At 38.8% G+C, this 25,347-nt stretch overlaps 1 protein-coding gene across 2 annotated transcripts in view; it reads right to left on the reverse strand.

Moving 5' to 3' along the window:
- The window catches only part of LOC115223147 (actin-interacting protein 1), a 42,766-nt gene extending 17,733 nt beyond the window's left edge, over positions 1 to 25,033 (reverse strand). For both annotated transcript variants that reach the window (XM_029793570.2, XM_036512144.1), the window contains exons 1-6: positions 24,877 to 25,033; positions 5,709 to 5,830; positions 4,956 to 5,046; positions 3,223 to 3,370; positions 2,317 to 2,497; positions 543 to 620 (exon numbers count right to left, since the gene is read on the reverse strand). In XM_029793570.2, coding sequence (XP_029649430.1) covers positions 543 to 620; positions 2,317 to 2,497; positions 3,223 to 3,370; positions 4,956 to 5,046; positions 5,709 to 5,830; positions 24,877 to 24,892 — 636 coding nt within the window. In that variant the 5' untranslated portion in view covers positions 24,893 to 25,033. The remainder of the gene's footprint in view (positions 1 to 542; positions 621 to 2,316; positions 2,498 to 3,222; positions 3,371 to 4,955; positions 5,047 to 5,708; positions 5,831 to 24,876) is intronic.
- Between the last annotated feature and the right edge of the window lie 314 nt (positions 25,034 to 25,347).

The raw sequence follows: 25,347 nt of genomic DNA on the forward strand, positions 1-25,347 counted from the left end.
AAAACCTCTTAATGATGGGTTGCACCCATCTCTTTTATCATTTGGACTGGTAGCATCCACTCAGACCGCTGCTATGTATGTTGACAAGGTCCTTTCTACCAACACTGGCATTCCTAAGGGTTCAGTTTTATCCCCCACTTTCTTTCCTCCATACATCAATGACTTACTTGTTGCCACCACATTCAACAACACCCAATCTTGTACATGACACTACCCTTCACTTCTCCCTGACATTCTTCAACAAGACATGATCCTCTCACAAGACACCACACACCAGGCCTGCACTGACCCCCTGAGTAGAGACCTTTAAAAGCATCCTTCAGTGACCAGACTAGAGCCTGGTGCAGCCTCCTGGCTTCCCAGACCCCGGTTGAACCGTCCAACCCATGCTAGCATGGAAAACGGATGTTAAACGATGACAACAACACACACACACACACGCGTATGTGTGTGTTCTTAACTGCAGAGTAATCCCTGCACTATTATTTTAAGGGCATCACACAAAATGAAAAGAAGCCCAAACATTTATCCTTAGTACTTACTTTTCCATCAGCACCACCAGAGATAAATTTTTCACCATTTGGAGAGTAACGAATGCAGTTGACAAAATTTGTGTGTGCCTGCAAAAGAAAAACACGGAATTTAAAACACAGACCGAAATCCAGAGGAATTATTGATCCCTACACTAGGCAGGGATTTATTGATATAAGGAGGAGGCACAATTGACTTCAGAGAACTGACCCTTCAGTATAATAAATCTCTGATTTTATTGAATTTGACACATACATACATTATATACATTCAGGCCTTTTACATTTTTCCTGAATGTCAAACTAAAACCCCTTGTTTGTTAACTCATCTATATTTTGTTTTTTTTGTACAAATTTGAACTACAAATATATATATATATATATATGAAGAAGTTACAAAAAAAACAAAAGACGAAGACAGATGGTGTACAAAACAAACAGATGTATTAGTATAACACTCAGGAATAGAAAAAGTCTTTTACGTTTCGAGCCTACGCTCTTCTACAGAAAGGGACAAAGAAAAAAAACAAGGAGAGAAAAATAAAATACAAAATGGGACAAGAACGCAAAACATCCGGACAACTAGGTGATACAAAAAGGGACAACAAAACATCCAGACACACAATACAAAAAAACAAGGACGGGTCATTCGAAGCCTTTTATCCTCAGTCAAGAACCGGATCATCCTCGCAATTTTGGCTGATTATACTTGAGATTGCTCCAATCTGGCCAGCCCCAAGGAAAAACTAATCTAAGAGCATTAGGTTCCTTGGGAAAAAGCATCGAATGTATACGAAAACAAGGACGGAAAAACAGACGATGTTGCATGAATATAAATACAAAAATACAATGAAAATGAATAATAATAATAACAGGACATAACAACAGGCGTCTTTCGACTGGGGACGAATTGAATTCAGCTGGTGTGTGTGGAAATGAAACCTTACAGCAGAGAGAATATACATATATATATATAATATATATATATATATATATGAAGAAGTTACAAAAAAAACAAAAGACGAAGACAGATGGTGTACAAAACAAACAGATGTATTAGTATAACACTCAGGAATAGAAAAAGTCTTTTACGTTTCGAGCCTACGCTCTTCTACAGAAAGGGACAAAGAAAAAAAACAAGGAGAGAAAAATAAAATACAAAATGGGACAAGAACGCAAAACATCCGGACAACTAGGTGATACAAAAAGGGACAACAAAACATCCAGACACACAATACAAAAAAACAAGGACGGGTCATTCGAAGCCTTTTATCCTCAGTCAAGAACCGGATCATCCTCGCAATTTTGGCTGATTATACTTGAGATTGCTCCAATCTGGCCAGCCCCAAGGAAAAACTAATCTAAGAGCATTAGGTTCCTTGGGAAAAAAGCATCGAATGTATACGAAAACAAGGACGGAAAAACAGACGATGTTGCATGAATATAAATACAAAAATACAATGAAAATGAATAATAATAATAACAGGACATAACAACAGGCGTCTTTCGACTGGGGACGAATTGAATTCAGCTGGTGTGTGTGGAAATGAAACCTTACAGCAGAGAGAATATACATATATATATATATATATATATATATATAAATATGCACACACACACATAGATGTATGAGAGGAGGAGAAGATGAGAGATGGGAAGTACTCATGGCACCTGCAGGTACTCTCTGACTGGGTAACCTGTGGGTTACTACATAATTCACCTTGACGAGAGCCAATCAGAGACTACACCACAACCATGACCCATTAAATGAAAACCAAATACTCACATCGATCTTTTTGGTGAACTTAAACGGTGGGCCTTCACACATGACAACGCTGTAGTCTTCACTGGCTGTCACCACCCTGAAGGGATTCATTTGTCTGTAGTCACAGGAATTGATTTGTTTGCTGTGGCCACTAATTTCTCCAACAGAAGAACCTGTATCCACCAGAAAAGCACGAGCAAACCTGGTAAAAATATAAAATTATAATTTAACCCTTTCGTTACTGTATTTATTTTGAGATGCTCTGTGTTTCTTTCAATTACTTTAAATATAACAAAGAATTTAGTAAAATAACTTAGTTACCATTCAGCTAGTGTCAGGAATATAAATTGTGACTAAGGTTTGGTGGAAGATTTTAATTCAAATCTTATGAAAACAAGACATTTGTACTCAGAGCCAGAGCCGGTTTCAGCCGGGTTGGTAACGAAAGGCTTAACATAAAAAAACTCCAGTTGGGAGTAAGTCACATTGCTATGGCTTTTTAATTTGCATACTTATATGACAGTATGGGTTGAATAAGTTTACAAACTTTAAATATTTACCATCAAAGAGATTTACATTGTTATCATTTAAAATATTCACCACCAAAAAGACAAAAGAAGCTCTTGCAGTTAAATCCCTTCTTCTTTATGTTAGTATGAGTTGATTGGGGCTACACACCAACAAAAAGAAGCCTGTACATAGAGGCTTAACCAGCTAGTAATAGCAGCCAATTTCAAATGTATGACACTCTCCTATCTTTAATAAGAGAAGGTACATTGGATGATACACCTGAAAAGATGAAGTGATTAAAGCTGGAATACGTTAGATCGCAAATGTGCTTGATATGGGTTGCTGGCCTATGGCTAAACAACAAAATAAAAAAAAAACAAGGGGTGAAAGAGAGATGTTATAGATTTGATCACGTACGTTCCTTTGCCGTCACCAGCAACAAGCATTCTCTTATTATCTGGAGACCAGGCAATGTCTTTGATCGTTCCAGCGATTGGTTGATATTCTTTGGAGAGAACATGTTCTGGGTTGATTGTATCCCAAATTCGAATTTTGCCCCTGTCATCTGGAACAAATACATGCATTATTATTATTATTGAGTGAGAGAGCAGTTCATGCCATCAAAGTGACACTGGGGTAAAATATACGAAGCCCAATATACCCATCATGACTACCCGTCTGATAAAGGTACACCAGGCACATGCATCACAACCATATGTGCGCGACATGGTGATCTCATATCAAGATAAACAGCACATGACCTTGCAGGTGGGGCCCAGTTAGAATTTTCTTCAGGTCGAGTAACCCATCCCGCTCAAAAGGTCCTTGAATAAGGGTTGTTTAAGGATGTTGAACGAAACACCCATGTTTCCAGAGGTGAATTATTCAAACTCCAAAAAATCCCTCTCAACACATGGCTATGATGCTCTCCCACTACTTCTGCTCATGATCAGAGATGCACATATCGTCAGCCACTAAGGGACATGCTCAACTGGTTAAGGTCAAACAACTGACAAGCAAATCTGTGGTATTGAGCAGAATATTTGCTGTAGCCCATCTTTTATACCAAGACAAAACAATGTACATGATAACACTTCCAATCAGTTAAGATCAGAAGCCATATTATTATTATTATTATTATTATTATTATTATTACTATTATCATTATTACTATTATTATTACTATTATTCTTGAGTGAGAGAGCAGCAAACACCATCAATACGATGCTGGGGTACAAATATACAAAGCCCAAATACCCATCATGATTACCCATCTGATAAGGGTACACATGAAACATGTATCACAACCTTTTGTATGCAACATGGTGATCACATATCAAGACAAACAGCACATGACTTTGCAGATGTGGTCCGGTTAGAATTTTCTGCAGGTTGAGTATCTCACCCCAATCAAAAGGTCCCTGAATAAGAGCTGTCCAAGGATGATGAAAGAAACACCAATGTTTCCAGGGGTAAATTTATTTAACCCCCCCCCCAAAAAAAAATCCCTCTCAACACATGTCTATGATGCTCCCCCACTATTCAGAGCTTGTGATCAGAGATGCACATATCTTTAGCCACTGAAAGACTTGCTCAACAGGTTAAGGTCTGAGCTGGTGCAATTGTTAGCATGCTGGGCACAACTCTTAACAGCATTTCATTCATTGTTATGCGCCGAGTTCAAATTCGGCCAAGGTCAACTTTGCTTTCATCCTTTCAGGGTCGATAAAATAAGTACCAGTTGTATGCTGGGGTCAATGTAATCAATTTGCCCCTTCTCCACAAACTGCAGACCTTGCACCAAAATACGAAATCAGTATACATAGGAAGGGCATCCAGCCATAGAAATCATGGCATTGGTCAGCCTGAGGCTATAGTAGAAGACACTTGCCCAAGGTCCCATGCAGTCGGATTGAACTCTGAACCATGTGGCTGAGAAGCAAGCTTCTTACCACACAGCCACTCCTGCGCCGATATGTATGAATATGTATGTAATTGAATCCTATAATTTATTTAACCACTTCAGAATGACAGCTGTTCCTCAACCCAGTCTAATGTGTTCTCAATAGAAACACGACCGATAAGAATTCAGTTCCTTGGTGACCCATTAGTAGCTGTAAAATGATAAGAAAAAGAGAAAGGTATCTTACCTCCAGAGGCAATGTAGAAACCACTCGGAGAATATTTGGCAACCATCACATTACCGGAATGTTCTGTGTACATATCACAGCTGTTGGGGTTCTACGAAAACAGAGGAATCATTAGCAGTTAGAATGATGACATAACACAGACATTAGACAGCAGGGAATGGGTGGCAGTTAGGGGCTATAGCTAGGAATGCCCACTCTAGTTGGGGCCTGCAACCAGGAACGTGGGCCTGCAACCAGGAACGTGGGCCTGCAACCAGGAACGTGGGCCTGCAACCAGGAACATGGGCCTGCAACCAGGAACGTGGGCCTGCAACCAGGAACGTGGCCCTGCAACCAGGAACGTGGGCCTGCAACCAGGAACGTGGGCCTGCAACCAGGAACGTGGGCCTGCAACCAGGAACGTTGCTGTTAAGGCTCTGTAATTAGATGTGTAGTTGTCATTCAGGACCCTACAACCAGGGATATCACAACTAGAGGTCTAATAGTATTGAGGGAGCAGATGGGGGCAGTAGTAAACCAGGTTTTAGGCTGTGATGGAGTCCTACAAGCAGGGAAACAACTAACGATATCAGGGTTTAGTAATGACAGTGATATCAAAGTCATTGGGGCTCTAAAACAATGATGTCGTAAATGAAATGGGTTTTAAAAGTGAACTTCATAGCTGTTGGTATTCTATACTGTGAATATAGATGAGAAAGAAATGGATATTTAGATGGAACATAATATGAAATATTGTATTTGAAACAGACTTACTTCGATGTCTCTGATGACAACATTGTGTCCATTAGTGTAGAGAAAATATTTTCCTTTGGGGTCAGCGCCTAAAACTATAGGCATACCACGTTGGGTTCGGGGAAGAGTTGGAAATGTGGTTTCTGAAAAATAATGACATTTATAGAAGTAAATTTTGTTATGGATTAATTTTTAGCCATTTTTTATCTGTTACACTCAAGGTCATGCAGCAGCACTGCTGTTGTACAACTGAATGAAAAATATATTTAAAAACATTAAAAAAAAAACATTCTAAAAACAGAGAAAATGTCACAGGGAATCAAATTGAATTGGAATTTAACCCCAGACATAGTTGGCCCCTTGGTATATTATATGTAATTGACTAACATTCAGTATCTCCATTTCCAAGATTGTATTAATCTTAGAGTAGTTCTATGTCTTGAAATGTTTCAATTCTAACTTGGAAGTGTCACAAGTAATTGTTTGATTATTTTGTGGCTTCAAGAGTCTCATGCCAACTTTATCCAACATGTTTGAGTCAGCCATTTAAGGAATGAGTACACACACACACAAACATTTAAGTCAGTCTAATTGTTTCTTCAGTTCACAGGTTCATTAGGCTCAAGTCTATTCCCGTTTCTAAAGTAACCAGGTGGTTGAAACTAGCCCCTCTTCAGAATGGAATGTTAATCGGCCACAGGGTCAAACCCCAGCTTTTGCTGTGACTCCTTTTCAGTTAAGAGGAATGAAGCAACATAAAACAAAGTATTTTGCTCAAAAACACTGAGCCTAGGAATTGAACCAGCAATCCTAACCACTAGGCTTACATACTTTAGCTGTTTCTTTATTAGAATCAATAAATTCCGTGAATGCTAGTTAATGTTTAGAATTCCATTTTATTGGTTTGGTAGCCAATGGTCAGTTGCTTCATCTCAACATCATTTCAAGTGTGATCACCTTTACATTCTATTTTGCATTGAGACTTACTTGAGTGTGAAAGAGAGTTTGGAAAATGAGTGTGAGAGAGAATGGAAACACAAAAATGTGTGCAAGAAATTTTCCATGCAGAAAAAAATAATGAACAAATATAAAAAAAAAAGTTGTGTTGACATAATAATAATAATAATAATTGTGTACAGTGCTCAGGTGCACTACAACTCATCTAAAGTGTATATATAATCAGGTGTAGTTTCGGCGGATTTCGGAAAGCATGAGGGCCTTAAAGGATGCAGTGTCATGGCAGTCAACAACTGACGCAGGCAGTTTATTCCATGCTTCAGCAACTCTGAGCGTGAAAAAATGTTTCCGAAAGTCCATATCAAGAATCTTGCAAACTAAATGCAAAAACGAAATTTCATTTTTATTTTAATTAAATTTCAAACACAGAAGTTTAATTATCCACTTCCAGAGAACATCTTAATTTAATCAATTTGAAAATTTAAATAAAAAAAACGGAATCTTTGAACCTAAATTCTTCTTGTTGAGATATGTAAAGTGTTGCTATTCTCAACTTAAAAATACAAACTAGCTGGTTTTTATGAACTGTACTTCACTTTTGGAAGTGAATATTTCCTCAAAGAAACCAGAAGTCTACGTTCTGATAATACTCATAATAGCTGTGAAGACTTCACTTCCAAAGATATGTTCACAGTTCAAAGTTAACTAGAAGCTAAGCTTTGATTAACTTAGACCATTCCAGTTTCAGCTTTGCAAGTGTGTTAATGGCACACACACACACAGAAATTATCAAATCAACAAGTTGCTAACCTAGATGTTAGTTTTGGAATAATGTCAAGTTTAGTTCTTCAACTCTCCGGGGCTAATAAATAACAAACAGTAATGCAAACCATATTAATTAGTATTACAGAGTGGGATTCTCTTTTAAACGTATGATTTATTGCAACTGTAACATAAATTTGTTTATAGCAAACTGGAGATAGGCGTGGAGATAGCCTGGTGCAGCCTCCTGGCTTCCCAGACCCCAGTCGAACCGTCCAACCCATGCAAGCATGGAAAACGGACATTAAACAATGATGATGATGATGATCACATTGTTTTCAATTAAGCATGCATTGTCTTTATAGCTTTGCGATTTCAATGATGTGATCATTTATTGAATGACAATCACAATGATTGTGGTTGAATGACATTGTAGGATAAGTGTGAGAGGCCAGACCCGGCCAGTTTGAGCACAAAACAAGTAGAAAATTTGGGGCCAGATATGGCCAGTTTAGATGATAAAGAGTTAATCTATCCCCCAGCTGAACACCACTAGCTGGACCTTGGGTACCTTAATCCCTTCAGTCACTTTGTTCAATATATTGGATAATTTTTCAGCATAAATTACAAAAGAATTATAGATTATAATTAAGTTGAGTCACAGTTACCAATTCACTGGACATTTCTAAAATGCATATATATATAACCAAGACCGTGTGATTCTGACTCAGTGTTTGCTCACAAGCTACAGAGGATGGCTGTGCCTTCTTGTAAATCTCACAGCTGTAAGTAAATTGGTATTTTTTTTTTACCTCGTGTTAGCAAAATTTTTATTTATCCATGCTAAGAATTAAACATGTTGAATATTGAATTCTTTAAAAATTTACTCAGTATGAGTTATTTAATTGTATTTTTGTATAAATGAAAAATAAAAATAAAAAAATAGTTTTACTTTTTTATCCATGACTGAAGTGGTTAAAAAAATCTACTCTAAAATAAACTTATTTCCTTATTATAATGCTTCCTTCTACAACAGTGGTTTTCAACCAGGGTTCCGCCAGTACAGTCCAGGGGTTCTGCAAGAAGTTACAAAACTGCTAAAATCAGCAGTAATTTTTAATTCTCCTGTGCAGAAGACTATTAAATTATTGCACAGGGGTTTCCCGAGCCAGTGGACTGTTTCCTTGGGGTTCCGCTCCAGCAAAAAGATTGAAAAGCACTGTTCTACAACAACAACCCATGAGTTGGCAGTGGTGGGGAGAATTACCCTTCTTTTAGGTTATTAGGATTGCCCCTCTCCCTTCTAAATCACAGAAGCTGACCTTCCTCTCTCACTAGGACTTAGAAAAAAAAAATAATAATAATAAGGCACTTATCAATTACACAGTACTTCTGTAAGCGCAGCAGTGAGATGGTACCTATTTACGGCCAGATGGATTGAGGCATGAAATAGTAGACCACAAAACAATATTTGAACCTCCAGTTTATTTGGCTGGTGGTTCTACACCAAATTATTTCAACCGACTCAATGGAACTGTTGCTATGTGATGGCTTCAGTTAGATCTAAATTTATGAGAATGTATTTTTACAGAGTACGATATTTAATCCAATATGTTTTTATCTGCCAAATAATATTGAATCTATTACAAGATTCTTAGAATAGAAGCTCTTTCTTGTATGCAGATAGGAAATTAGTTTTCAAGCAGTAATAGCCATACTTTGGACATATCTAATTGGTTACGGTAACGCCTACACCATCCAACATTGTGAAGAGGAATGAGTGTTAGTTTATCAACAAGAAATAGCAGATGTAATGGGCTGCTATATCCAAGGATAGAATATAACATGTTATAAGTTTACCAATAAGACCAACAACCAATGCTTTAGTACAGAACTGTATAGTGATTACACAAGAAAAACAAAACAAAACAAACAAACAAACAACAAGAAGAAAACAAAATAAAGGAAGAATTTATTTCTGGAAGTTCCACACAGCTCAAATAACAACAGGTTATTTAAAGCATCTCAAGGAAGTGAAAGCCTACAGCTTAAAAATACAAGAAACAGATTGTGTAAGGAAGTAAAGAAAAAAGTAACTCAAATTTCACAAAGTGGAACATAAATAAAGCATTTGCCATTGATAATGAGACTTCACTTGGCCTGGGATGTGAACTAAAATAGCTATGAAGAATATTTCTCAATTTTATAGAGCAATATAATTTCAGCTGTCATCTTTAATGTCCTCCTTCCATGCTGGCATGGGTTGGACAGTTTGACAGGAGCCGGCCAGGCAGGAGCCTGCTCTATACTACTGTGTCTGTTTTGGCATGGTTTTTTTTATAGCTGGAAGCCCTTCCGAACACCAACCACCCGACAGAGTGGGCTGAGTGCTTTTTACATGGCACCAACACAAGTGAGGTCAGTTTTGGCATGGGTTTTACAGCTGGATGCCCTTCCAAATACCAACCACTTTACAGTGTGGACTGGATGCTTTTTAAGTGGCACCAGCACTGGTAGGGTCACCAGGTAACTTTGCAAGACAAGGAATCTTTGGGAGGGAAAGGGGCATTGGAGGAAGTGATCTTGTGTCAGATGATGAAAGGGTAAAGTGTGACAGAGAGATGGAAACAGGTGTCTTACTGTAGAGAAGGTACATGGTTACCTAACCAGAGAAAGATGGAGAGAGAAATTCAATAATTAACATTGGGGAGATTTATCTGCAGACGGATTGTATGCAGGAGCTTGGACATAAAGGTCGTGCTTTTTTGGCCTCAATTTTACTTAACTGGGCGGTTCTTAAGACTATAGCAAAAACAGACCAACACTTTCAGAAGGAGGAATCGGTAAGAATAAAATGAAAAATTCATACAAATGATTATATTTCAGAGAAATATGATAAGCATATCCAAAACATTTTATGGCCCCATGGTAGTGGCATTTTAACTTGAAGTACTATAAATAACTAGGTCACCATTAGCCCTCACATACTGAAAGAAAACCACAATAGACTGTGAGGTTAACATCTCCCTGCATCTTGTTAATTCAACTATGAAAACAAGGGCTTTTAAAGACTAGCTTTGATGGGAATTGAACTTGCAAGTCTTTCTCTGTGCTAATCTAACTTTCAAGCAAATGTCGCTCACACCCAGTTTCAGAAACCTTGGAAACATCCTCAACAAGGAAGCACTACCACCACCACCAACAACAACAACAACAACAACATGCAATACAAAACAAAGATTGTTTCTCTAACATCAGGAAAAAAAAAAAACTACAACCATTTAATGAGATAAAAAAAACACAATAAAACACTGAAAGTTTATGAATGAAGAGCCTGGTAGAATAAAATAATGCTTCATTGTTGAGTGTTACAGTAACTATAGCAACTAAAAAAAAAAAAATCAAGATGTCTGGCACTGGTTCTACTTATTGGCTTTTCTACAGATTTATATAAAGTGGCTGCTTAGATGGAGAAAAAAAGTTGAGTTGTTTCATTAGCGGCAGCAGATTTATATAATTAAGCTCTTACAGTAATTGACTTAAAAGCACTAATCAGGTTTGAAGAGGAGATTTAGTTTAAATGTCAATAAATCTCAAAGACACAATTCACCGGGATTTTTTAGACAGTCAACTCGGACCAACTTCCAATAAAATGTGATTAAACTTTGTTTTAAGAGATGGGGAATGGTTTAAGGCCAGCTTGGAATCAAAAACCATCATAAGGCACAGGAGTGGCTGTGTGGTAAGTAGCTTGTTTACCAACCACATGGTTCTGGGTTCAGTCCCACTGTGTGGCACCTTGGGCAAGTGTCTTCTACTATAGCCTCGGGCCGACCAAAGCCTTGTGAGTGGATTTGGTAGACGGAAACTGAAAGAAGCCCGTCGTATATATATATATATATATATATATATATATATATATATGCGTGTGTGTGTTTGTGTGTCTGTGTTTGTCCCCCTAGCATTGCTTGACAACCGATAGAATAAGTACTGGGCTTACAAAAGAATAAGTCCTGGGGTTGAGTTGCTTGATTAAAGGCGGTGCTCCAGCATAGCCGCAGTCAAATGACTGAAACAAGTAAAAGAGTAAAGAGAATATAACAGTGCATCCACATGAAAACAGCACTCCGTCAGTTACGATGACGACGAGGGTTCCAGTTGATCTGGTCAACAGAACAACCTGCTCATGAAATTAATAAGCAAGTTGGCTGAGCGCTCCACAGATATGCGAACTCTTAACGTAGTTCTCAGGGAGATTCAGTGTGACACAGAACGTGACAAGGCTGGCCCCCTTTGAATTACTGGTACTACTCATTTTTTGCCAGCTGAGTGGATGGGAACAACATAGAATAAAGCGTTGTGCTCAAAGACACAATGTGCCACCAGTTTTCAAACTCACAACCTTACGATTGTGAGCTGAATACCCTAACAACTAAACCACACACATGAAAATATACAGTATCCCACAGAAGTATATACACCCCTAAAACATTTCAGTAGAATTGCCTTTACTCTGATGATATCAAAGGAAATCAAACAAAATTTATACTGAACTAGCAGTATCGCCCGGCGTTGCTCGGGTTTGTAAGGGAAATAACTATAAAGCATTTTTAGAGAGTTATAGCCAAAAAATAGCAAAAAAATGGAAAAAAAATTATGGTAAATTTTTTTTTGAGAGTTAAAAGGTCGAGTTGCGTCCCCTAGACAGTCTGTGGTTTGTGTTTCTGATTCTCGACCCCATGTCGAATTTATCGATTTTTTTCAGAACTGGGGGAACTTTTCAAAATTTTTCGCTGCGTTAGTTTTGAATTATGACATTGGGCTATGCGTGTGTCAAGTTTCATCAGAATCGGTTGAAAGCCGTGGTCAGGGTGAGGGTACAACCTAACAGACACACACACAGACAAACTGCCGTTTATATAGAGAGAGATAAAATATATCATACATGCAAACATTATACAAATTTGGAACACGAAACAATAAACATTTTCAAGGCTATATTAGAAAACACTTGCCAAAGGTGCCACGCAGTGGAACTGAACCCAGAACCATGTGGTAAGGAAGCACGCTTCTTACCATACAGCCACGCCCATGCTTATAATTTCTTGTGCAAATTAAAAATAATTTTCTTCAAATAACAATGACCAATGTAAAAATGCCAGGAGAAATAGTTTATTAGAATTGAAATTATCAGCAATATCTGAATTTAGTAAAAAAAAAAATGGATAAAATATTGAATATAGTAAATTTCCTTCGGGGTGTACATACTTTTGTAACATTTAAAAATTGATATTTCATTCATAGCTTTGAAAATGTTTGTTGTTTTGTATTCCAAATTTGTATAATGTTTTGCATGTATAATATACTCTTTACTCTTTACTTGTTTCAGTCATTTGACTGCGGCCATGCTGGAGCACCGCCTTTAGTCGAGCAAATCGACCCCGGGACTTATTCTTTGTAAGCCCAGTACTTATTCTATCGGTCTCTTTTGCCGAACCGCTAAGTGACGGGGACGTAAACACACCAGCATCGGTTGTCAAGCAATGCTAAGAGGACAAACACAGACACACAAACATACACACACATACACACATAAATATATATATACATATATACGACAGGCTTCTTTCAGTTTCCGTCTACCAAATCTACTCACAAGGCATTGGTCGGCCCGGGGCTATAGCAGAAGACACTTGCCCAAGATGTCACGCAGTGGGACTGAACCCGGAACCATGTGGCTGGTTAGCAAGCTACTTACCACACAGCCACTCCTATAACTTTTGTTTGATTTCCTTTGATAATGGCAATTTCACTGAAATTTTTTAGAGGGGTACATATTTCTGTGAGATACTGTATATGGTGGAAGTCACTTTGGTGCAGCCATCTGGGTCGCCAGCCCATAGTCAAACCATCCAACCCATGCTAGCATGGAAAGCGGACGTTAAACGATGATGATGATGATGATCTCACACAAACACATCATCATCATGCAGACCAATAATCAAAGACATTCTAGCCATGACCATCCCAGATTTTATTCAGCTATAGTACACCAAAAAGAACATTATCCTGTGTATAGTGTAATATTGTGTGGTGTAATAATAATAATGATGTTGTTGCCATTGTTCCAGGAGATCAAACAAGTATTCTGAACGTGACCATCCCATCTTTATATATCAGGAACTACATTGTCCAATCGCTTCTCTGTTTTAGCTGGTAGAATGTAATTTGGGAGAAATTTGGCTGCTATTTCTAGCAAATAGGGAATCCACCTAGCAGGTCATAGTGAGAAAAAGTCAAGAGATTCCATTCATCTCAACCATGTGCATCGTACAGGAAACCTGACATTAATTTGAGGTAAGCAGCTGAAAATTACATATTTGCTCGTTAGAAGTCTCAACAGCAAGCTGCTTCAATCCAAACGTGCAGCTAATGTATTTACTTGTGTAGAGTTGCAAATATAGCAGGCAGGGGATCTAATTTCACCTTGTCACTGACACCAGAGTTTGTTAAGTATTAAACCTCTTCTAAAATACTTCACAATAAGTTGATGTCAGAGGCTCCTCATGTGAGCAGTTTGTGTGTGGATGAGGGAAAGAGACAAGGGGAGAGGAAGAGAGAAGAGGAGAGATGTGTGGGCCACACCTATTCATCTGGTCAGCCACTCACATATCATAGATCTGACAGATTAGAGCTGTCCTTGGATTACTCAACAAGAAGAACAGCAACATTGTAAAAGCTTCTCGTTTGTATTGTTGCTCACAAAATCACTTTGTTGTTGTTGTGGTTGTTGTTGTTGTAGTTATTAAAGGCCAAAGTCAGGCCCTGATTGAACTGAATTATGATTAAAGCAACAAGATAAAATCTGTGTCCTTTTTTTCTTTTTATTCAAGTGGTCAGGTGTGATGTGAGGGAGATAAGCAACTATTTCTAGCAGGTCAACTGACTATATAAAAGCTCCTCATTAGCTTGTTGCTGCTGTTGTTCTTCTTGTTGTTGTTGTTAAGCAACAAGACTGGTAAGGGGTAAGGGTGATTAGGTGATGGTCTAGAGCTTAGGGGCGGAAGACCCCAGACCTTGGGAAAAAAGAAAACTTTGGTCGTCTTGTTGTAGTCGAGGGCTCTTCGTTGACGCCCGACACCACTGGGAGGAGGTGGCCCTCGAAGTCGCTGGAAATGGAGATCTCCAGGTCCAAATTCTTGAACAGATGATAATGGAAACTGCCTGAACAGGTTCTTTTCTTTTATTCTTTTCCTTTATATGTTTCAGTCACTTGACTGCGGCCATGCTGGAGTACTGCCTTAAAGGGTTTTTGTAAAAGAAATCGACCCCCAGGACTTATTCTTTGTAAGCCTAGTACTCATCTTATTGGTCTCTTTTGCTGAACTGCTAAGTTACGGGGATGTAAACACACCAACATTGGTTGTCAAGGGATGGGTGGTGGGGCCAAACACAGACACAAAGACACACCCATAAAAATATATGCATGTGTGTATGATATGTCCTGCATTATGATGACGTGCTTTGCTGTCTGCGTGACTGGCCTGAACAGCATATCTCACTGACACTGCTTGTTGTGCCTCCCCACCATTTATCAGTAGTGGAACAGCCCACTTCTCACTTGGGGGTGTCCACCACAACAGTGTATGTGTGTGTGTATATATAGAAATATTACATTTCTGAATATCTCAGAGAGATATAAGCAGTAGTGGTACGATAGAGTAGTTGTATACTGTCAACTTAAAATTAGAACTCTTATATGTTTGCAAGGACAAGACAAGCATCTCCAAATAGCAGGCCATGCTACTCCAGACTGATGAAGAGCAAAGCCTCAGAAACTAGTCTCTGGATGCAGGCTTAGCTGGGTGGAGGTGCTTGTCTCCCCCTTTTAAACATAAGGACACAGGAAATATGTCAAGGCTGACAGAAAGCGTTGATGCTTCCTAGGGCTAAATAGCAGTGGTGTGATTCCCTTCATGGGACTGTCACATTAAGTTGACAGTATACAACTACTATATATATATAGTAAAAGTATACAACTACTATATATATATATTGTAAAAGTATACAACTACTATATATATATATAGTAAAAGACTTGTTCTATTTCTATTCCTGAGTGCCATACTAATACATTTGTGTTGTTTGTACTCCACTTGCCTTCGTCTTTTGTTTATTTTCGTAAACTTTCCCGCTATGTATGTGTGGTAAGTAGCTTGCTAACCAGCCACATGGTTCCGGGTTCAGTCCCACTGCGTGGCATCTTGGGCAAGTGTCTTCTGCTATAGCCCCGGGCCGACCAATGCCTTGTGAGTGGATTTGGTAGACGGAAACTGAAAGAAGTCCATCGTATATATGTATATATATATATATGTGTGTGTGTGTTTGTGTGTCTGTGTTTGTCCCCCTAGCATTGCTTGACAACAGATGCTGGTGTGTTTACGTCCCCCGTCACTTAGCGGTTCGGCAAAAGAGACCGATAGAATAAGTACTAGGCTTACAAAGAATAAGTCCCGGGGTCGATTTGCTCGACTAAAGGCGGTGCTCCAGCATGGCCGCAGTCAAATGACTGAAACAGGTAAAAGAGTAAAAAGAATATATATGTACACATACACACACACACACACACACACACACACACGCTCATTAGTCTGTGAGCCTGTGTCAAACAGACTCAAATGCGCCGTTTTAGTCCTTCCTTTCAACCTCTCCAAATCAGTCTTCCAGAACAAATCCCCAAACAACTGGGTTTAGAGCCGTTAACTGAAGATGAGAGCAACAAATATGATAAAGTGAGGACAATCTGGCTTCCAGGAATGAGAAGTATGCAGCTTTTATCTGACTGGCTCATCTTTTATTGGTTAACATTCAGCTATCCACCATCCACCATCCACCAGCAACACTCCTTCGATTGACACAACTAAAGGAGCGTTTGTCTATGCAGATATAGAAAAAACAATAACAACAAACCTAGTTGTGACTTGCTGGCTTTTCCATCTCACAATTAGTTTCTTTTTCTCTAATTTACAAATGGCCAGAGAAGGGAAAGAAAAACTATTTTGTGAAACTAAACTCAAATTAAATACATTCTCTCTTCTTTTTCTATAGAAATAAAATAATGATGCCAGTTTTATTTGTAAAACTCAATTACATTGTATAATATAATTAAATAACAAGCTTGTTAACACTATTTTACAAATGTATGTGTGTGTGTGTGTGTAAAATAGTGTGTGTGTGTGTGTAAAATTGTGTGTGTATAAAATAGTGTGTGTGTGTGTAAAATTGTGTGTGTATAAAATAGTGTGTGTGTGTGTAAAATTGTGTGTGTTTAAAATAGTGTGTGTGTGTGTGTAAAATTGTGTGTGTGTATGTACAAGTGTATATGAAGAGGCAAGACAAACAAAACTGTCTGAATGTGTGTGGGCGTGTTGGTTCAGTGGGTCTTGTACATTTTGGCAATGTTTCAAGCATGAGTAACTTCTCTGCACTTTCGTTGTTCCATAGATATGAGGTTGGAGCAAATAGAAGAAACCAAGCTAACCTACATTTGACTCAAAAGACCTCTCTCCTACATTTTGTGATGAACCAACAAGTGTGCCTCTATGTGGGTGACTCTACCTGCTAGAAATAGCAGCTGAATTCCCATCGGTACATTGCATATATTCATTAATTCATTTGTTTTACATCTGTTTTTTCTACGCTGGCATGGGTTAGACTTATTGAGGTGGACACCCTTCATATCACCAAACTCACCAATTTTTCAAGGAATATTTTTTTTATTCCACTTGTTATCAAAGTGCAGAACCACAAAATACTGTTTACAAAGTATGCAAACCAGACTTCAGCCGTTTAGTACAAAGAGCATTGTACAGACTCACCAAGTGTAAATATTCAACACAAATAAACCATAAAAGGCTTCCACACAGTTTCCATCATGCAATTTCACTTCCAAAGCTTTGCCCACCCAAGGCTATTGTAGAAGACACTTGCTCAAGGTGCCATGCAGTGGAACTGAACCTGAAACCATGTGGTTGCGAAGCAAACTACAGACCACACAGCCACACCTACTGTCTTCTACACATACAGACTTGTCCTTCAGGTGCTGGTGCCACTTAAAAAATGCACCCATGCCAGTGCTACATTAATGGGACAAGAACGCGACAGGCAACAACAAAACATCCAGACAGTTGGATGATATATATATATATATATGTATATATATATATATATATATATATGTGTGTGTGTGTGTGTGTATAATAGGCACAGGAGTGGGTGTGTGGTAAGGTGGTAAGTAGCTTGCCTACCAACCACATGGTTCAGGGTTCAGTCCCACTGCGTGGCATCTTGGGCAAGTGTCTTCTGCTATAGCCCCGGGCCGACCAATGCCTTGTGAGTGGATTTGGTAGACGGAAACTGAAAGAAGCCCGGCGTATATATGTATATATATATAATGTATGTATATGTGTGTATGTGTTTGTGTGTCTGTGTTTGTCTCCCTAGCATTGCTTGACAACCGATGCTGGTGTGTTTACGTCACCGTCACTTAGCGGTTCGGCAAAAGGAGACCGATAGAATAAGTACTGGGCTTACAAAGAATAAGTCCCGGGGTCGATTTGCTCGACTAAAGGCAGTGCTCCGGCATGGCCACAGTCACATGACTGAAACAAGTAAAAGAGTAAAAGAGAGTATATATATATGCAAAGGTGCATGGCTCAATGGTTCAAGCGTTGGGCTCACAATCATGAGATAGTGAGCTTGATTCCCAGACAAGGCTGTGTTGTGTTCTTGAGCAAGACACTTTATTTCACGTTTCTCCAGTTCACTCCGCTGTAGAAATGAGTTGCGATGTCACTGGTGCCAAGCTGTATTAGCCTTTCCCTTGGGTAACATCAGTGGCATGGAGAGGAGAGGCTGATATGCTTGGGTGACTGCTGGTCTTCCATGAACAACCTTGCCTGGACTTGTGCCTCAGAGGGTCACTTTCTCGGTGCAATCCCACGGTCAGTCCCATGACCAAATGGGGTCTTTTACATACATGTGTGTGTGTGTGTATCGTGACTGCTTTGTGGATTGAACTTACTACCACTCCCTAAAGTACTACACTTATGCCTACATCCACTTTTTAACGTGTATCAAAGTATAGGCATCACAAGTTGTAGACTAACCAACAAGGAGAATATCTTTGGACGTTTAATGAACAGTTTGGTTCCAAATTCTTGGAACATTAACTGAATATGAGAAAAAGCTGAAAATGGCTGAAACACTGTGACTATATTAACCAAGATGAAGACATCTGTGCGGCCATAAGCAGTGATTAATAAGCCCAGAGATGGATGATAAGTTTAATAATAGATTAAATCAGTCTGATCAAATGAAGCATTTATTATGGTATGATTGGATTAATCCACACACAGACACACACACACACACACACACACAATAGTTGTCAAGTTTAAAAGCAAGTATTAACTTTCATGACTAAGAAGCAGCCACAGTCCAATGAAACAAATCCAGTCTAACAGAGGTGTAATATTAAAGAGAAGTCCATAGGTGACCTCATCACCTGAGGGGGAGTGGTTCCTTTACAATTTATATTACTCAGCAATTTATATTGATTTACAATAGACTATTTTTTTGTATAGCAATGGTTTACTTTCACCTCAGTCAATATCAAAATTTTTATGAAAAAAAAAAAAAACACAAAACCATTTTCAAACTAATTCATACAACAACAGGGAATAATTTCTGGATAGTTTTTGTTGTAGGAAAGAATAATTATCGGCCATCTTACTGTAATCTGAATTCTGGTTCTTGTAACTTGTTATCATGCTGGAAGCAGTACAAAGTGTACTACTAAATGAGGAGGAGGAGGAGGAAGAGGAGGTTAAATGTTTCAATATCACTTTCTATCTCCACCACTTAATTACATCAATGTAAGAGATACTTTGAAAAAGGAAAAGCCATGGGAAAGCAGCTGCCCTATCACCGCCGCTGCCCTCACCAATTGCTGTTCAATAGAAAGATTCTGTAATATTCTAATATGATAGCAAGTTGTGGAGGCACGTGGCTTAGTGGTTAGGGTGTCAGCATCATGATCGTAAGATTGTGGTTTCCATTCCTCGACCGGGCGATGCGTTGTGTTCTTGAGCAAAACACTTCATTTCGCATTGCTCCAGTCCACTCAGCTGGCAAAAATGAGTAACGCTGCGATGGACTGGCGTCCCGTCTCGTCCAGCTAGGGAACACATACACCATGGAAACCGAGAAAGAAGAGAGACAGTGTGATGAAATTTTGATATGAATAATACTTGAGGGATTTTCCCCATTAAAAACGAAAGATAGTTGCAACAGCCTCACAAGTGGTTGGTTTTGAAGTCCCCATTGCTGAAACCAGTGCAGGTTTGGCCCAAGGTGTCTATGTTGCACATGAATGATGTGCAGCTGGAGAAGGTGAGGGACGAATGAATGAGTGAGCACCATCTGCATAAGAGTGGGCCTTGGTGGATGAGATGGCAAGATCATCACTGACATAGAGGAGGAAGAGAATGGAGGACAAAAACCAAAGACTGGGATATTCCAGAGTTGCTTGAAAATGGAACAAAAGGAATGACACGTGTCACAAGTGTTATTCCCTTAGTTTCAATCTGGCAATCTCATTGGAAATACCACAAAAACATGTTATATAGATGTGTGTATATATGTATATACATAGGTGCAGGTGTGGCTGTGAGGTAAGATGTTTGCTTCCCAAACCACATGGTTCTGAGTTCAGTCCCAGTGCGTGGCACCTTGCAGGAGTGTCTCCAACTATAGTTCTAGGCTGATGAAAGCCTTCAATGGATTTGGGAGACGTAACCGGAAAGAAGTCCATTATATATCTTATATCCTTGACTTGTTTCAGTCACTAGACAGTGACCATGCTGGGGCACTGCCTTGAATTTTTAGTCAAAGGAATCAACATTAGTACTTCGCACACACACACATATATATATATACACATATGTATATACTATAGGCTTCTTTCAGTTTCTGTAACAAGGCTTTGGTCAGCTTGAGGCTACAGTACAAGACACTTACCAAAGGTGCCCCGCAGTGGGACTGAACCCAGAACCATGTGGTTGGGAAGCAGCCACATGGTTTTTTCTTGAGGATAGAGCTGTTTCATACATACAAACACATGCACTTTAGATATATGATATGATATAATATATATATATATAGGTATAGTTGTATAGTAAGAAGCCTGCTTCCCAACAACATGGTTCTGGGTTCAGTCCCACTGCGTGGAACCTTGAACAAGTGTCTTCTACTATAGCCTAAGATCAACCAAAGACTTCTCTGGATTTGGTAGACAGAAACTTAAAGAAGCTCATCATATGTGCGTGTGTGTGTGCGTGTGTCTTTGTATCTGTGAGCTGGCAGAAATGTTAGCACATCGGGCGAAATGCTTAGCGGTATTTCGTCTGCCGTTATGTTCTGAGTTCAAATTCCACCGAGGTCGACTTTGCCTTTCATCATTTCAGGGTCGATAAATGAAGTACCAGTTACGCACTGGGGTCGATATAATCGACTTAATCCGTTTGTCTGTACTTGTTTGTCCTCTCTGTGTTTAGCTCCTTGTGGGTAGTAAAGAAATAGGTATTTCGTTTGTCGTTAAGTTCTGAGTTCAAATTCCACCGAGGTCGACTTTGCCTTTCATACTTTCGGGGTCGATTAAATAAGTACCAGTTACACACTGAGGTGGATGTAATCGACTTAATCCCTTTGTTTGTCCTCAATATGTTTAGTCCTCAGTGGGCAATAAAGAATCAAATATTTTATATTGCAGAAGGCGGCGAGCTTGCAAAAACATTAGCTCGTGGGCGAAATGCTTAGCGGTATTTCATGTCTTTACGTTCCGAGTTCAAATTTCGCCAAGGTCACATTTACCTTTCATTCTTTTGGGGTCGATAAATTAAGCACCAATTGCGTACTGGGGTCGATCTAATCGACTGGCCCCCTCCCCCAAAATTTCGGGCTTTATACCTAGAGTAGAAAAAAATATTTTATATTGTAGAGGTTTCTAGCAGTTTGATTGGTTAAGTTCTAAAGTTTCTGATTCTATCATCAACATTTCTAGATGTTTACAGTCTCATCTGCAGGATGAAGTGACACTTCTGGGTATTGTTTCCGCTTTCACAGAAAGAAGGGGCACTGGGATCTGGGATTTGAACTCGTCGGGCAGACGCCATAACAAACGTCGATTTGTGCATTTAAGGAATCCGTTTTGAATAAACTGCAAGAAATTCGGATGAAAATAAGGAAATGAAAACTTGATGAAAAGATAACAGAGAGAACAGTCGTGTATTCTGTTCGCAATACGGTACATACTTTGCATATAACATGTGTTTTAGATTTATGAATGTTGTTATCAATATAACGATACCGGAAATAACAATTCTCAATTTGGTCAGTCAATGAAGGCGAGACCAAGAAACAATGACGAATGTGTAAAGATAGTTTGGCCACCAGGAATGGCCGAAACGAATCGAAAAATACTTAAGGCAATGTAGGGGGAATATGGTACTATTTAAGAAGAGTGGTCCCGGTGCGCGCACTCGCGCATCCGCGCTAGCTAGTCGTGACTAGTCGATCCTTACTTTGTGTTTTTGTGTTTTATTTACTTTGTTTAAAAAATTATCTATTTTGTGTGAAAAAAATTATTTATTTTGTGTTTTATTTACTTTGCTAGGTAGTCGTTGTAGGATCGACTAGTCACGACTAGCTAGCGCGGATGCGCGAGTACGCGAGTGCGCGCACCGGGACCACTCTTCTTAAATAGTACCGGGGAATATTATTACGTTTTCATTTATTAAAACAAAATAATACTAGATCGTCAAAATGTAAAATTAGCTAACGTTTATACACCCACCGACAGACAACTCGCATCGTATACATTATACATACATACACACTCGTACACGAAAGAGAAGAAAGCTTGAAAAGTTACAACGAGCAATAGACAATGTGATAATGATAATCACAACGATGATAACGATAACATCGTATTTAGATATCGTGTGTACACAGACAGACACGAGCGCTAGTAACATAAGAAGTGCAATTGTTCAAATCAGACGAGGCGAGGGGCACCTCAACGCAGGCTTGGAGGAGCAGGTGCTTTCTGCATCTAAATTGAGCGGTTCACTAATTTTTGGCAAACCAGACGTCTATACACACACACACATGCCAATGGATCTTAAATTACGAGCACTGAAACATTTACTGGTCAATATGAGTACCTTTAGGCGGTCATTCGATCTGCTAGACATAGTAACCAGGTTTTCTTCAAAATCACACCTAACGTACTTTCAGAGAAGGGAAAATGTGGTCCAGATTGATTTGTCTTACGGTACAGTAAAGGCTGGAATGTCTATTATAACAGGCTTTACCTGGGGTAAATTCTATGAGGTTTGACCTGGGGATAAACAACATCATACAAGCTAAAAGGAGGAGCTACTATGTGGTCATTTGAGCGGCTGGAAATAGCAACCTTATCTAACTCAAATCATGCTCTACCGGCGTTTAAAAAAAAAGACATGTAAATGGGATGGTCACGACTGGATTATCTCTGCTCGTAAGTTTGATCGATAAGGGTAAATAACAGCAACAACAAACACAAGACACACAAACGAGGGTGTCACTGCGTGGTCGCTTGACCTGCTAGAAATAGTAGACAAATCTTCATATCACATCCGACAGCCTTAAAACCATAAAAAAAAAGTTAGACAATGAAATGATGACTACAAAAATATGTAACTACCACACGAGACTGGAATGGCTTTGATCAGGATAGGCGTGGGTTAAACACCACCTTCGTATACTGTAGTATTTGAAAATATAAGAAGTTTGTGTTGGGCAAATAAAATCGGTTAGAAGTTTGACACCAAACAACCAGCGCCAATTAAACAGACACCCCTAGTACCGAATGGCATCCTTCGTGACCCACCCCTTTTAATAAAATTAAGGTTAGGATACAATTAAACGTACATAATTAGCTTTTTCTTTCACTTGTTTCTATCATAAGACAGCGGCTAAACTGGGGCTCCGCCTTGAAGAATTTTAATCGAACGAATCGATACCAGAAGTACATTTTTTAAAGTCAGGTACTTATTCTATCGATCACTAGGTTACGGGGACGTAAACACACCAACACCGTTTGTCAAGCGGTGGTGGGGGGACAAACATCGACACAAAGACACCCACAGCCCCACGACGGGCTTCTTTCAGTTTCCCTCTATCAAATCCACTCGCAAAGCTTCGGGCAGCCCAGGGCTACAGTAGAAGACATACATATTACTAAAAATTAAGAGTTAATCGTAAATGATATATGCTTGAGCTAAATTTTTAATCATGTTATTTTAGGAAAGTCGCAATGCCCGAGATCAACATTGATCTAAAATACGATCAAAGGCCATTATCTAGCCATCACCATCACATCTTATTTTCAGACAATACATTTAGGACTATTATTCAAATTGCATCCTACTTTTCTATTAGGTCGTTCACCCGATATCAGAGGAGTTTGGTTGTTCTTTCAGAAAGGTCAACTGGCCACGTACAGGCTCCTGACTTCTTTAATAATAGAAAGGGAGCGGCGAAGGACAGGCAATAACAGTCCGAAATTTTTGCCCCAATATAGAAATGTGTGTTTGTGTGAGTGATTGATAATATGACATATCCACGAAATTGTGCCCCACCCACGAATTTGCTACTTTACAATTTTCTGAAATGCTTATTTAAAAAAAAATTTTTTTTTAAAGGAACTTTGCAGAAATACGTAATCGAGGGAACAAATTATAAAAATGTTGATAAAAATAATAAAATAAATTTTACTTTAGACAATTTTTCTTTATTTTTTTCCCTCCCTTTCACATTTCTTACCAACAATTTCCCGCACTTTCTATTTTTTCAGATATCTACATTACATTACATTAAGGCATCGACATTACATAATTTATATCTTGGAAAACATCAGATCTGCAAAATTTCATTAAAAAAAAATGCATTTTGGGGGAAAGTTATGCGAAAAACAAAGAGGCGGGGCATTAAAGTGTAGTTATACATCTTAGCATTTAATGTATTTTCGGGCGTTTAATTAGTAATTAGCTGTGGACATGGGGGAAGAGTAATTGACCCTAATAATACATGGAAAGTTGAACGATCGCGAAGAAACGGATGATGTTGGAAGCCGGAATAAAAGAAGAACGAAAGTAGAAAGTTGGGAATCTCTTTGAAGAGAATTTTTGAAAATCACGAGTCAGAAGAGGAAGGAAAGAGATCAGAGAAGGTTTCTGAAGTGGTTCGGATTTATATTTTATGTAACAATGGCTAGGGTTACGGATAGATAGGCAGACACATTATTATTATTATTATTGTGGTTTGTAAACAAGAAATCCCAAGACAAAAGAAATTGCAGCCAACTTACTGAGAGTGTAAGACATCGCCGCTGATTGCTGTGCAGACAAATGGGGAGAGAGATTTCCGTCAACGTCCGCTCGATCCCGGAACTGCTTTCGGCTGCCTACACATACATTAGAAATAAATGCATCACATGTGTGTATATATATCTATATCTATATATAATATATGTATATATATATATACAGATATATATTATATATAAATATATATATTTATAAGGTTGTATAAATTCTTTTATTTGTGTGTGTGTATATCTGTGGTGGTAGGGGGGGTGCAACATTTCCGTTAGTTGTCGGCAAATTCCGCAAGCCACACCTGCTGCAAACAAAAAGACCGGCTTTACAACGATATATGATTTATTTCTATGAAAGCACATTACAGAAATAAAATTTGTTCACATTCTGGCGAATAAAGAATGGGAGCTGTTTTAAACATTTGGAGATTTTCATGTCGTATGTAATGTCTGTCATTATTC

The sequence above is a fragment of the Octopus sinensis genome, linkage group LG22 (assembly GCF_006345805.1).
Source record: "Octopus sinensis linkage group LG22, ASM634580v1, whole genome shotgun sequence".
Taxonomy (NCBI): Eukaryota; Metazoa; Mollusca; class Cephalopoda; order Octopoda; family Octopodidae; genus Octopus; species Octopus sinensis.